Below are 14,816 nucleotides of genomic sequence, written 5' to 3' on the forward strand. Positions count from 1 at the left end.
ATATAGTGTACACGTAACCTCAGCAAGCAAGTGAAAAAGTAAGTGCCCCCCCCTCCTTTCCTATTGCCTCTGTTCCTGCACATCTATGCTACACCTATGATCAGCCTTTGGGAAAAAGTCATCCACCCCCCCGCACCTGAAGAACAGGTTGCAGCACGTTTATCAGCGCTGACTGTATCTAAACACCTTCTAGAATGTGATGTGAATCTGTCACGTCACCGAGGAGGAATTTAAGCTCCACTCTTCTGAACAGAGCTGCTGGTTTCAGGATTCCCACTGGTTTTGGTTGACTGGGCTCCTCCAGAAATTTTAGACATTTAGGCAAGTACCAGCTCAGCTTCAGCTCTCTGACAGATGACCTTACAATCTTCTTAAGAACTTCAAGATATAGAGTTTTCCCAAAGAGCAAAAATGAGACCCTTGTTGTCCAAATTTTTGAGGATCATCCACGTCCAGAGATCGCTGATGTTTCTGTGATCAGTAAACCTCTGTGACCTTCTGGATGAGTTGTCCCTCATACCCAGGGTATTCTATTGTAAGTTTACTGTATGTCCAAGGTTTATTAATTTACTAGTACCTCATGCTGTGGTCCGATGGAGTCCTGGAGTCCAAGCAATTTGGAACTCCCTTCAGAGTTACGTTCTCCAGTTCTGCTGAAACCAAACCGACTCTGTTCATGTTCATGTTGCCCGTCTGGCTTACCAATGTAGGGGCCACCTAATTTTTAACAGCTAATAAAGGAATGCCCTTCCATCATGAATTACTTAAAGAGAGGTCCAAAAAGATTTGGTTTGAGGAGTTTGGTGTACTTCAGAGGTTCGTGTACCTTCGTTTTAAGATCAAAAATCTTAAAAAAAGAGCAGAAATTGAAAAACGGCTCGTATCTTAATTTTCCCAAATCAACATTTTCTATCAGTTCAAACGGAAACAAACACACATGCGTGTATTTCATATAGAGAGTGTAAATCAAGCACAAGTGTCGAGAAAGTTGTTCTGACGTTTGTGTTTGTATATTTGACGTGCAGATATTTCTGATGGGTGGCGTCATAATCATGCCCTCATGGTCAGATGTCCACATACTTTTGGCTGTACAGTGTATTACAGCCAGTAGAACCAAGAGTTACCTGTGTTTATGTGCAGTTGCAGGCAGGCGAGTCGTTGAGAAGCTCCAGCATCAGCAGTACAGCTTCAGATCTCATTCAGGCCCGGCAGCAGGTTCTGCTCTACCAGCAGCAGCTTGGTGAACGGGACACGAAGGTCAAAGATCTCCAGGAGATGCTGGAGGAGAAGGATGTGAAGGTCAGAAGTCTTGAGGAGACAGCGTTACAGGTGAGTCAGCTTCAGCAGTGGGTGGACTGAAGAGATCTTGAATGGTTTGAGGTTTGAGAGTTTGAATTATAACGCTAGTGGTTCCTTTACCTTCTCAGGTCACTAAGGAGAGAAAAGAATCGTTTGCACAAAGCCTAGAGGCGAAGGACTTGCGGATAGCAGAGCAGGAAAGGCTGGCTTCAGAGCATGAACAATCATTAGCGCGACTCCGAGACAATCTCCAAGAAGTTAGCGAACAGCTAGCCGCGAAGGTCCGTCAACTGGAGGCTTGTGAAGCAGAGCTTCAGACTTCCAAACAAAAAGAGCGACTCTCCTCTGGGGAGATCTTGCAACTGATGGGCACGGTGGAGACCCTTCAGAAACGCTGTCACCAGGGTAGCCAGTCAGAAGATGAGGTCCTTCAGAGGGCAGAGCAGAACGCCACCAAAAGGCTGGACCTCTTGAGGGCAGAACTGGATGAGATGTACGGTCAGCAGATAGTTCAGATGAAGCAGGAGCTCCTGGCTCAGCAAGCGGACGAGATGGCGAGTGTCCTGAGTCAGCATTCCAGGGAACGTGAAGCAATCCTGGATCAGCATCGCCTCGAGATGAAGCAGCTGACGTCTCAGTTGACTCAGAGCACCGGGGACGTGAACGCCCTGAACGTCCGCGTGATCGAGCTCCAGCAGCGTCTGCAGGAGACCCAGGTCCTGCGAGACAGGGCCGAACAGGACATCCAACAACTCTCCGGGGTGAAGCTGTTCCTGCAGAACCAGGTGCAGAAGCTCACTGAGGACTTGCGCTCGAAAAACCAAGAGAAGAGCCAATCAGAGCTGCATCAGCAGCTTCAGTCAACGATCAATGATCTTCAGGCTCAGTTAGACGCTGCTCATGAAGCCTCGAGCGAGCTGGAAGCCAAGCATGAATCTGAGATTACCAACTACCGGATCAAGCTGGATATGCTGGAGCGAGAGAAGGATGCCGTACTTGACCGAATGGCCGAGTCCCAGGAGGCAGAGCTAGAACGGCTTAGGACCCAACTGCTCTTCAGCCACGAGGAAGAACTGACCAAGCTCCGTGAAGATCTTCAGCGTGAGAGTCAACTGAACGTGCAGAACCTGCAGGATGAGCTTGAGCGGCGACATCAACAGACCGCCGAACAACTCAAGAACGGGTTCCAAGAGCAGTTGAAGGTGGCTCACGACGAGAAAGCCGTCTTGTCTTCGGAAAGAGTCTCGCTGTTGCAGGAAATCGTGGCACTGAAAAACGATCTGAGCCAAGCGCTGGAGAACTCTCGAGTCGAGGAGATGGTCGGGCAGCTGAAGGAACTGCAGACGGAGATTCAAGAGCTCAGAAGGAAGCAGAGCGATCAAGTAGAACTTGAAAAAGAACCGTCAGAAAGAATCCAGACGGACTTGGAGTCTGGAAAGAAGCTTTTAGAAGAAAGAAACGCGACCTTAGCAGAGGAACTGAAGTCTCTAAGAGAAGACCGAGAGATACTACTGAAGACCATGGAGAACCTCGCCTCAGAGAACCAGCAAGCAAACCAGACAGCCGAGGAGCTCCGAGCTGAAATTGAGAAGCAGAAAAGCATGTTTGCGTTTGCAGAGAAGAACTTTGAGGTGAACTATCAGGAATTGAAGATGGATCTGGAAAAACGGCTTCAGGAGCAGGCGAAAGTCCAAAGCCTGGAGACACGGCTTCAAACGGTACAGCAGGAAACAGAGCGTAGACCACACGAGGATCCAGATGGAGAAGCTTTAGTGGAGAAAGACTCTACCGAACTAATGGAGAAGTTGCAAACAGTGGAGCTGGAGAAGATGGACCTACTAAAACAAGTCAAAGAAAAAGACGAAGCATCGAAGAAGATCCAACTAGAGAATGTAGATCTTGTGGGCCAGCTTGAGGGCAAAGAGGTGCAGTTAAAGGAAGCAGATCAGGAGAAGGTAGTCCTGTCGGAACAGACGGACAAGAAGACGATGGAGCTAAATAAGATGGAAAGAGAAATCACAAAGCTGGTAGAGCAGATTGAGCAGAAGGAGGTGGAGCTCAAGAGGGTAGACCAAGAAAAGGTGGAGCTAGAGCAACAGGTGACTCTAAAGGAGGAGGTACTACAGCAGAAGGAGGAGGCGCTGCAAAGGGTGGAGCGGGAGAAGGAAGGACTTAAGCAACATGTGACCCAGAAGGAGGCAGAACTACACAAACTGAAGGAGGACCTACAGAGGGTGGAGCTTAAGAACGAAGGGCTTGTGGAACAAGCGGCATTGGTGGAACTGGAGAAGACAGGGCTAGCGCAACAAGTGGAGCAGCAAACGTTGGAGCTACAAAGGATGGAGCTGGAGAAGACAGGTCTTACAGAAGTGGTTGACCACAAAGAGTCTGAGCTTAAGCAACAGCTGGACCAGAAGGAGAAGGTGGAGCTCAAGCAAAAGCTAGACCACAAAGAGGCTGAGCTACATCAGAAGGAAATGGAACTTCTGAGCTTGCAGCAGCAGAACGTGGCGCTTGTGGAACAGCTGGACCAGAAAGAGGTGGAGAAGGCGGAGCTTAAGCAACAGCTGGACCAGAAGCAGATAGAGTTAGAGGAGAAGGTGGAGCTCAAGCAAATTCTAGACCACAAAGAGGCTGAGCTACATCAGAAGGAAACAAAACTTCTGAGCTTGCAGCAGCAGAGCGTGGCGCTTGTGGAACAGCTGGACCAGAAGAAGGTGGAGCTACAGCAGGTGGAACTGGAGAAGGCGGAGCTTAAGCAACAGCTGGACCAGAAGGAGAAGGTTAAGTTCAAGCAGAAGCAAGACCACAAAGATGCAGAGCTACAGCAGAAGGAAACGGAACTTCTGAGCTTGCAGCAGCAGAACGTGGCGCTTGTGGAACAGCTGGACCAGAAGGAGGTGGAGCAACAGCAGGTGGAACTGGAGAAGGCGGAGCTTAAGCAACAGCTGGACCAGAATGAGAAGGTGGAGCTTAAGCAAAAGCTAGACCACATTGATGCAGAGCTACATCAGAAGGAGACGGAACTTCTGAGCTTGCAGCAGCAGAACGTGGCGCTTGTGGAACAGCTGGACCAAAAGAAGGTGGAGCTACAGCAGATGGAAGTGGAGAAGGTGGAGCTTAAGCAACAGCTGGACCAGAAGGAGGTGGAGTTACAGGAGAAGGTGGAGCTCAAGCAAAAGCTAGACCACAAAGATGCAGAGCAACATCAGAAGGAGACGGAACTTCTGACCTTGCAGCAGCAGAACGTGGCGCTTGTGGAACAGCTGGACCAGAAGGAGGTGGAGCTACAGCAGGTGGAGCTTAAGCAGCACCTGAACCAGAAGGAGGTGGAGCTACAGCGGGTGGAACTGGAAAAGGCGGAGCCTCAACAACAGCTGGAGCAGAAGGAGGTGAAATTAGAGGAGAAGGTGGAGCCCAAACGAAAAGCAGAACTACATCAGAAGGAGTCTGAGGTTCAGAGCGTGCGACGGCTGGATGCGAAAAAGGCGGGGCTACAGACGAAAGGGGCGGGGCTGCAGAAGGTGGAGGAGAAGGCGCCTCAGAAGAAGAAGGCCGGGCAGCGGAAGAGGACGACGCCTCAGAAGGCACCAGGTGTGCAACAGGTCGACCAGAAAGACCGAGCTCCACAACAGAAGGAGGCGGAACGTCGGGGGATGAAAAAGACAAAGGCGGAGCTTAAGCACCAGGTAGATCAAAAGGAGGAGCTACAGAGGAAGGAGGCGGAGTCTGCAGACCTTAAGGGCGCGAAGGAACCCGAACGAAAGGTGACCGACAGGATCGAAGTCGACCAGAAAGACCGAGCGCCACGACAGAAGGAGGCGGGACGACGGGGGACGAAAAAGGCGGAGCTTAAGCACCAGGTAGATCAAAAGGAGGAGCTACAAGAGAAGGAGGCGGAGCCTGCAGACCTTAAGGGCGTGAAGGAACCCGAACGAAAGCTGACCGACAGGATCGAAGCCTCCGAGAGAGAGCTGGAAGCCGAGAGACGAAAACCGACCGAGATCAAAGCAGACGAGGCGGGGTTCGGTCCTCTGCTGGCCCCGCCCCTTTCTCCGGCTGCAGAGGAGCGGAGAGGCGGCGAGATAAGTGTGTGCGCGGCGCAGCGCAGCGATGGCGTGAAGCAGAAAACACACACTGGCACCGGAGAGCACACACACACCCGGGCATCGGCTGCAGCCGCGCACACACTCGGCGGGAGGAAAGCCCCGGAGACGGAGCCCGAGGAGCAGGTACGCTAGTCCCTCTCGTTATCTGCAGATTAACCCCGCGAGTTAGCGTAGCGTCTCGATCGTAACCTCGGCTGCAGCACTTTCGGTCGACGCATTCAACAGTTGTACTGCGTGCGCACTTCAGTGGGGCGTCCGTGTTATTTCTGCTGCAGTGAAAAGCCTCTCGTGTTTTATTAAATCCATGTTACGTAAAGATCTTCAGTCCGTGTTCAGATCGTTAACGTGAACAGATCCGGAGTTGGAGATAAAGAGAGGACTGTGGTGAGGGGAGAGCAGAGAACAATCGAGGGTGAGAGTCCATACTGATGAAAGAGTGGAGGAGGAGGAGGAGGAGACAAGAGGTTAAGAGGTTATAAAAGGATGGACAGGACGAGGGGAAGACCGTCCTCGTTTATACGTCTCATCTTTATTTAGACGTCGTATATAATGTCTATAGAGAGAAATATACAGATATACGAAAGTTCGGTGGGTGGAAATAGAACGGGGACAAATGTGGACGGAGGACTGAGTGACAGACTAATAGACAGGGACTCACTGATGGACTGAATGAGACAGAGGGTGAGATGTGGACGGGTGGACTGAGATGGACAGGGAGACAGAAAACTATATTATTAGGTCAGAAACTGTGGATCGGGACACATGGATTGATAGACAGAAAGACTAAATAAGCTAAATGATAAGAGACTGGTGGACAGATGACATAAACAGAGGACATGTGATTGGGGACAGATGTGGACAGAAAGACGTGAGCTAAATGGAGAGAGACTGGAGGACAGATGAGGACAGAAAAACCTGGACTAGATGGGACTAAACTGGGGGACAGATGTGGACAGAACATGTGGACTGATAGACAGACAGACATGAGCTAAATGATAAAAGACTGGGGGACAGATGTGTACAGATGACATGAACAGAGGACATGTGATTGGACAGAAAGACATGGGCTAAATGGAGAGAGACTGGGACAGATGTGGACAGACAGACAGGAGCTAAATGCGATTAGACTTGTGGACAGATGAAAGAAAAACCTGATCTAGATGGGGCGAGACTGGGGGACAGATGTGGACAGGAGACACGTGGATTGATGGACAGAAAGACGTGAGCTAAGTAAGGAGAAACTCGAGGACAAAAGTGGACAGAGGACATGTGAACTGATGGACAAAGATGTGAGCTAAATGGGGAGAGACTGGGGTACAGATGTGCACAGAGGACATGTAAATTGATGTACAAAAAGATGTGGGCAAAATGGGGACAGATGAGGACAGAAAAACCTGAGCTAGATTGGACAAGACAGATGTGGACAAAAAGATGTGAGCCAAATAAGGAAAGAATGGGGACAGATGTGGACTGAGGACACGAACAGAGCAGTTGTGATTGGGGACAGATGTGGACAGAAAGACGTTAGCTAAATGGTGAGGAACTGGAGACAGATGTGGACAGAGGACATGTGGACTGTTGGACAAATATATAAGCCAAATAAGGAGAGACTGGGGAACATACGGGGACAGAAAGACGTGAGGTAAATTGGGAGAGTTAGTGGGACAGATGAGGACAGTACATAAACTTTAGACATGTGGACTGATGCACAGAAAGATGTGAGCCTATATGGGATGAGCCTGTGGGACAGATGTGGACAGAAAATCCTGAGCTAGATAAGGAGAGACTGGAAAAGAGATGTGGACTGAGGACATGTGGACACGTTGCCTGTTGGACAGTAAGACATGAGCTAAATGGATAGAGACTGGGACAGGTGTGGACAGAGGACATGTGGACTGATGGACAGAAAACCTGAGGTAGATGGGGAGAGACATATGTGGACAAAAAGACGAGCAGAATTAGGAGAGACTGGGGCAGAGATGTGGACTGAGGACATGTGGACACGTTGACTGTTGGACAGAAAGACGTAAGCTAAATGGTTAGAGACTGTGGGACAGATGTGGACAGAGGATATAAACGGTGGACGTGTGATTGGGGACAGATGTGGACAGAAGACATACACATGGGACATAAACATAGGACATGATATTGGGGACAGATGTGGACAGAGGACATAAATGTAGGACGTGATTGAAGGACAGATGTGGACAGAGGATATAAACATAGGACATGTGACTGGGGACAGATGTGGACAGAAAGACGTGAGCTAAATGGGAAGAGACTGGGGGACAGATGTGGACAGAGAACATAAACGTAGAACATGTGATTAAGGGACAGATGTGAGCAAAAAGACGTGAGCTAAATAGTTAGAGACTGTGGGACAGATGTGGACAGAGCACATAAACATAGGACATGTGACTGGGGACAGATGTGGACAGAAAGACGTGAGCTAAATGGTTAGAGACTGTGGGACAGATGTGGACAGAGCACATAAACATAGGACATGTGACTGGGGACAGATGTGGACAGAAAGACGTGAGCTAAATGGGAAGAGACTGGGGGACAGATGTGGACAGAAAATTCTGAGCTAGATAAGGAGAGACTGGGGGACAGAGGACATTGTAAACACAGTGACTGTTGGACAGATGTGGAGAGAGGACACAGTGACTGTTGGACAGATGTGGAGAGAGGACACATGGACTGATGGACAGATGTGGAGAGAGGACACTTTACTGTTGGACAGATGTGGAGAGAGGACACATGGACTGATGGACAGACTAATCCAGGTTGATTTGCTGGTCTCTAGATGAAAACGCTCCTCACTCTGATCCACAGGTGGAGATCAGACATGGACAGGTAGAATCGGAACCCCCACTGCTACCCTCCCTCAGCATGGACGGATCTGGACACGTAAGATCTTCTCCTGTCTCTCGCTACTGTAGGGACGAGTTTACATATAGCTGGGTTACAGTCAGTGTTCCAGTTCATCCCACTCCCATCATAGACACAGTCTGTCTAGACACCCGTCCGGCTGATAGCACCGCTGAGATTCGAACCCGCGATATTATGCCATTCTGTCGGATGATCAAACGGCGCGTCTCTCCACCGCTCCGGAGTCCAAAGGCGGTGCGCTTTACACCCTTGTCAGAAAGTCACCGAGCTCCTGTTGATATTTAGTTTATAAACCGGGTGTCCACATACTTTTGGTGCATTTATTATGCATGATGGCCTTTTATTCTCCTAAGGGGCCTTGTTGAGGGGTTTGAACCAGCAACCTTTCGATTACCAGTCCAGTGTAAAACCAGTTTAGGCTCATGTTCAGCCAACGGACGGTAGTCCGAGTTCCCGAAAGTATACGGACAGCTCTGGGACGAACCGGAACACCGACTGATCGATCAGCATGGTCGTGCTCAGGTGTCCAGATGCTTTAGGCCGTATGGTGGATCAGGATGAAGGGATTTGTGCTCTCTCTCTCTCTCTCTCTGTGTGTATCAGGAGGAGTGCCGGCTACAGATGGAGGCCCAGAGGATCAGCCTCTCTCAGATCCACGCTGCCCACGTGGAGCTGCTCAGGGAGTCGCTGCACCCCGGCACACCTGAGTGGGAGGAGCCTGAGTCACGGGGCGGAGCTACAGGTGAGTGGGGACGCAGGTGGGACTGTAGAGTTGGTAAACTAGGTGGGAAGATGAGGATGGGTGGACCTGTACCCGAATGAATAGGGGTATTGAGGTGGGTACAGGTGAGAAGGGGGCGTGGCTTGTCAGACGGTACAGGTAAGTGGACCAGGCCCATCTGATCCCCACCAAGAAGGGTTCCTGTAGGACCTGGTACCAGGATGGCACCTGCAGGTCCTTCAGCTTCTCTACATTGAGGTGGATCATCTAGAGGTTCATCTCCTCCACTCGGAGAAAACAGGGTGGCAGTGAGGAACTGAACCATTCATGAGCAGGTTGCTGACCCGGAGAACCTCATCCGTGTGCTTCAGAACCTGCAGAAGTTCCTCATCAGTAGATAGACGTGCTGGTTTGAGTGGGTGGGTTGGGGGGGGGGGGGTGTAAACTTTTGCTCTGTATGTGTGTGTGGGTGGTACGTGGGTGGAACCTGATTTAGGAGGAGCAGATGAAGGTGAGGAGTGTTACTGTTCATCTAAACATCCAGCACACTCTGAAGATCAAAGATCTCACGTTCAGTGTTCCACAGATCTTCTACTGTTCTCCACATGTTCTCCTATACACATGTTCTACTGTTCTCCACATGTTCTTTTGTCCCCATGTTCTACTGTTCTTCTCATATTCTGTTGTTCTCATGTTCTTCTGTTCTCCACATGTTCTTTTGTTTTCATGTTCTACTGTTCTCCTCATGTTCTAATGTTCTCCTCATGTTCTTTTGTCCCCATGTTCTACTGTTCTTCTCACATTCTGTTGTTCTCATGTTCTTCTGTTCTCCACATGTTCTTTTGTTTTCATGTTCTACTGTTCTCCACATGTTCTTTTGTTTTCATGTTCTACTGTTCTCCTCATGTTCTTCTGTTCTCCATGTTCTAATGTTCTCATGTTCTTTTGTCCCCATGTTCTACTGTTCTTCTCATATTCTGTTGTTCTCATGTTCTTCTGTTCTCCACATGTTCTTTTGTTTTCATGTTCTACTGTTCTCCTCATGTTCTTCTGTTCTCCACATTCTACTGTTCTCCTCATGTTCTTTTGTCCCCATGTTCTACTGTTGTTCTCATGTTCTTCTGTTGTTCTTGTGTTCTTCTGTACTCCACATGTTCTTCGGTATTCATATTCTACTGTTCTCCACATGTTCTTCTGTTCTCCTCATGTTCTACTGTTCTCCACATGTTCTCCTATATACATGTTCTAATGTTCTCCTGTCCTCCTCTGTATACATGTTTTCATGTTCTACTGTTCTCCTCATGTTCTGTTCTCCTGTTTTCTACATGTGTACAGAAGAACAGAAGAAAATGTGTACTCATGTGCTACTGTTCTCCTCATGTTCTGTTTTCTTCATGTTCTGCTGTTCTAGTGTTCTCATGTTTTCATTTTCTCATGTTCTACTGTTCTACTGTTCTCCTCTACACATTTTTCATGTTCTACTGTTCTCCTCGTTTTGTTTTCTTCATGTTTTTTGTTCTCATGTTCTACTGTACTTTAGTTTTTTTCTGTTCTACTGTTCTGGTGTTCTCCTCTGCACATTCTGATATTCTTTTGCTATCAACAAGATCTATTGCAAAAATATTATTTTGTTTTACTGTTCTCATGTTCTCCTCTATACATGTTCTCATGTTCTAATGTTCTACTGTTCTCCTGTTCTTCTCTATTCATGTTCCCATGTTCTGCTGTACTTCTGTTTACCTGTTCTCCTTGTGCTGTTCTTGTGTTCTCCTCTGAACAGTCTTATGTTCTTCTGGCCTTCACATGTTCTACTGTAAATATATTCTTCTGTTCTACTGTTCTCACTTCTCATGTACTCGTTCAACTGTTCTCCTGCAAACATGTTCTTCTGCTCTACTTTTTTCATGTTCTTCTGCTCTTCTCGTATTCTATTATAAACACATTTTTCTGTTCTACTGTTTTGTTCTTTTGTTTGAATGTCCTCATGTTCTCCAGTTCTACTGTTTTCATGTTTTCCTCTGAACATTCTCAAGTTCTGTTCTGCTGTTCTCATGTTCTTTTCTACATGTTAGCATTGTCTTAAGTTTTCCTTTTCTTCTGTTCTCATGTTAATTTGTGTACATGCACTCTTGTTCTTACGTTCTACTGTTCTCACGTGCTCCTCCACATTTTTGTCTGGTCTCCTCGTTTCCTGTGTAAATGTTCCACTGATCCCCTGTATACATGTATTCATGTTCTCCTGTTCTCCTTCTCTAATGTTCTCCTGCTCTCTAAGCTTTATACTCCGTGTATCAGTGTGTGAGGAGTATATATATAGAGTGTGTATAATGTATATGTATCTACTGTATATTGTGTGCAGTATCCGAGCCACGCCCGTCCTTGAGCTCCATCACCCTGCTGATTGAGGACTGGATCGGTCTCCTCCAGGTACATCACTCTCCTATACCTCACACCCATATGTGCTCTACAGTGCCACCCAGTGGTCAGGAGCGGCATAGGAAGCCTTTAATCAGACACTGATGTCCTGTGTGTGTGTGTGTGTGTAGCTGGTTCCTGCTGTGGGTGGAGACGAGACCGTGGACGCGAGTGATGAGCACCTCCAGAACCTCCAAACCTCCGCCGTCAGACAGATCCTAGAAAATGCTAAAGGTGACAATTAAAACACTATTTAGGACTTAGGACTCTGCCAAACCACAGTGGGAGCAAATAGTTCAGAATGCCTAGGCAAGCACCTAGTCTAGGAATAGACTTATAAGTACTGGACGATTATAAAGAACGAGAATCAATCTGTACGACACATCGTGCTGGTGTTGATCTACAGTGTGTGTGTGTGTGTGTGTGTGTGTGTGTGTGTGTGTGTGTGTGTGTGTGTAGAGCTGTACAGGAAGTTGAAGCAGTTGAACGTGAGTGTATCAGCCTCACACACTCGTCTCCCAGCCTCACCGATGGAGGATGTAAACCAGGTAACACGCGTGAGGACGGTGGAGGACGTCCACGACTCCCCCAGCCACGGTAACTCATCCCACACTTTATTCTATACCCGCCTGTATTCAGGTAACCCCGCCTCCTGGGTTACGATTGGCCGTGTCTGTCGGGAAGGGATCCCTCACTGCCGTTGCATTAGCGGCCTCTGCTGGACGGTCGAGGTGCCGCACATAGATTATGAAGAATGGATAGCGGTGCGTGATTCTTAGTACTTTAGCAGTCTGAGACATGTGCACATTTGGAGGGGGGGGTGTTAGGTACGGCCCTCATCAGTCAGGGTCGGGGTCTGCAGCAGTAGAGGAGATGCAGTTGGGGAACTGGATATGACCAGACTGGAAAAAAGGGGAAAATGCATCTAAACGGAAGATCCTGGGAGGCCAGTAAATCTACCTTGTGGATGGGTGTGATTGACAGGTGGGTCTTTTTCCTAGAACTGGAAAGAAGGACTAGGAGCTACCGACTTTTATGACCCTCTCCTGGTCTGCAAGGCTTTGTGGAACTTTCTAGTTTCTAGATGAACATCTCAATTAGAGCCGCATACAGCCGAGCAGTAGATGTTGGGCAGCAGGAACGGCCTGTGTCGGGTCCTTGGTCAGCCTGAAGAAAGTTGTTTCAGTGAGATGTGTCCTTCTGAAGGCACCGGGAGCAGGATTAGGTTCTGCAGGTCTATAGACATGTTTAGCTCCGCCCACTATTGGGCCCATAGGTTCTGTCCGTCAGGCTCGACGTGGTCCAGATCTTCGAGGTCAAGACCTCAGTTGCTCGATCCCGGGTCTAACATCACCTCCGATCTGCAGAGCTTCAGAAGGAGCGGAGGACGGAACTCCAGCAGGAGGCGAGGATGAAGATGGAGCAGCAGGAGGAGGCGCAAAGGCAGGAGATCCAGCGTCTGAGGAACTACTACAGCCAGCAGATCAGGGAAACCGAGGAACGCTACACCAGCGAGATCCTTCTGCTGGAGAACAGACTGCAGGAAATCACCGGAACAGACGTCCAGTACAGGTAGCAATTCAAGTCGCTCTTCCTTCTAGTTTCGGGTTGTGTCCAGTCACTTCTAGTTCTTCTAGGTGAGAACATCTCCGCTCTGTTTTGAAAGTAGGAACATCAAGTGTGATTTCTTTGATACTGGTTTTTGGACGCTTAGCAAAGCTGAAAGACCTTGTGGTGCCTCAGATCTTGGTCGTTCCTACACTGGATACATAAACTTAAAAGCATGGTCTGTTTGTTAGCGCAAACAATTCTTTACAGGTTTAGATTTTCAACAGTGTGGATTTTTCAGAGCCTAAAGAAATGCATTGTGGTGTCCCACAAGGTTCTGTCCTAGGTCCTTTATTGTTCTTGCACTATTGCATATATTTAACCAAAACAGAAGACCTTTAGAATCTTTATTTTTGACGTTCCTTTTAAGGCCAACCACAAAAGCTCAGCTTGATACTGTAGTGAAAGGTGGTGGTGGTGGTGGTGGTGGTGGTGGTGGGGGGGGGGGGGCATTCAAGCTAGCTGGTGAAGAAACCAAACCTTAACCCCTAAGATCTATTTAAGAGTCTATCAGTCTTAAACTGTCAAGCCATTAGCAATATTGTGCATCATGGCGTCCCACAAGGTTCGGTCCTGGGTCTATTATTGTTCTAGCTTCGTAAACATGTCATCATAACACTGAGCATCTACACAAGTACGGAATTGATTCTATGTTGTGGACACCTGCCGTTCTTCTAACCCTGACCCTATAGTACCAGTCAAAAGTTTGGACACGCCTAGGCAAATGTTTTTATTTTTTGGAACGATGCAGTGACCCGGCTGACCACTCCTTGTCCAGTTGTGGCTGCTCTAAAGCATTGACCTGGGTTCGAATCTCCATTCCTTGAGGCTACACTTCAGGTTCTTCACCTCAGGACTTCACTTTCACTACATTGCCAAAAGTATGTGGACACCTGACTATAAGCTTGCTGTACGTTCCATTCGAAAAAGGAATTAATGTTTGAAAGATAGATACTTTATTAATCCCGAAAGAAAATTAAGGTGTGAAATTAAACCACGCCCACTTTTCAGGAAAGGCTACCCACAACATTTTGAAGTTCCTGTAGGAATTTGTGCCCATTTAGTCAGCCAGGCTCACAATCGATGGAGCTCTTCCTCACCAAACTCATCAAACCAGACCATGTCTTTATGTTCCTTGGCAAATAAAGGAAATGGACCTTCCCTAAAGTGATTATTAAAATGGATTTGACACCCATCTAGCTAGCAGTATGTTAGTAGTATTGTGTTAGTGTCCACATACTTTTGGTCATATAGTAATTGGTCATACGCTGTGTGTGTATTTAGGAATGCAGTGCTGCCACCTGCTGGTTACTGTATTGACACGTTTTCTCTACTTGCTTGTTTGTTTTTTCCCAGCATGCCGAGTGTTTCTCCTCAGACACAGGAGCTTCAGGTGAGTGTTGTTATTGAACAGGTGAATTTAATAGCCTGCCATCCCATAATAACAGGCAGGCTAAATTAGTGCAGGTAGATACGAGTGGTATTTTAGTCTTTAGTCTAGAATGCTGTAGGTGAAACACCCTCCATCACACTTCACAGAACCGCTCAGTAAGTCACTGTTCTCTGATCTTTCGTATCTCAGGGGCCCTGTGCAGGGGCCCGACCCCATTCTTAAGGACCACTGGATCTGACCGAACTGCAACACTGTAAATAATTCAGTAATGTTTTGTTAGCGTGGTCACCAGCTTCATTCAGTTCAGTGTGTGTGTGTGTGTGTGTGTGTGTGTGTGTGTGTGTGTGTGTGTGTGTAGTTTAGCCTCCGGTGCTCGTCT

The 14,816-nt window shown here is 48.0% G+C and overlaps 1 protein-coding gene across 5 annotated transcripts in view; it reads left to right on the forward strand.

Annotated features, from left to right (window-relative positions):
* Positions 1-14,816, forward strand: part of akap9 (A kinase (PRKA) anchor protein 9) — a 119,466-nt gene that overhangs the window by 11,669 nt on the left and 92,981 nt on the right. For all 5 annotated transcript variants that reach the window (XM_062997454.1, XM_062997464.1, XM_062997489.1 and 2 more), the window contains 9 exons: positions 1,141-1,329; positions 1,428-5,531; positions 8,244-8,318; positions 8,904-9,042; positions 11,381-11,448; positions 11,568-11,670; positions 11,896-12,033; positions 12,804-13,008; positions 14,401-14,437. In XM_062997454.1, the coding sequence (XP_062853524.1) occupies positions 1,141-1,329; positions 1,428-5,531; positions 8,244-8,318; positions 8,904-9,042; positions 11,381-11,448; positions 11,568-11,670; positions 11,896-12,033; positions 12,804-13,008; positions 14,401-14,437 (5,058 nt within the window). The remainder of the gene's footprint in view (positions 1-1,140; positions 1,330-1,427; positions 5,532-8,243; positions 8,319-8,903; positions 9,043-11,380; positions 11,449-11,567; positions 11,671-11,895; positions 12,034-12,803; positions 13,009-14,400; positions 14,438-14,816) is intronic.

Source organism: Trichomycterus rosablanca, chromosome 1 (assembly GCF_030014385.1).
Source record: "Trichomycterus rosablanca isolate fTriRos1 chromosome 1, fTriRos1.hap1, whole genome shotgun sequence".
NCBI lineage: Eukaryota > Metazoa > Chordata > Actinopteri > Siluriformes > Trichomycteridae > Trichomycterus > Trichomycterus rosablanca.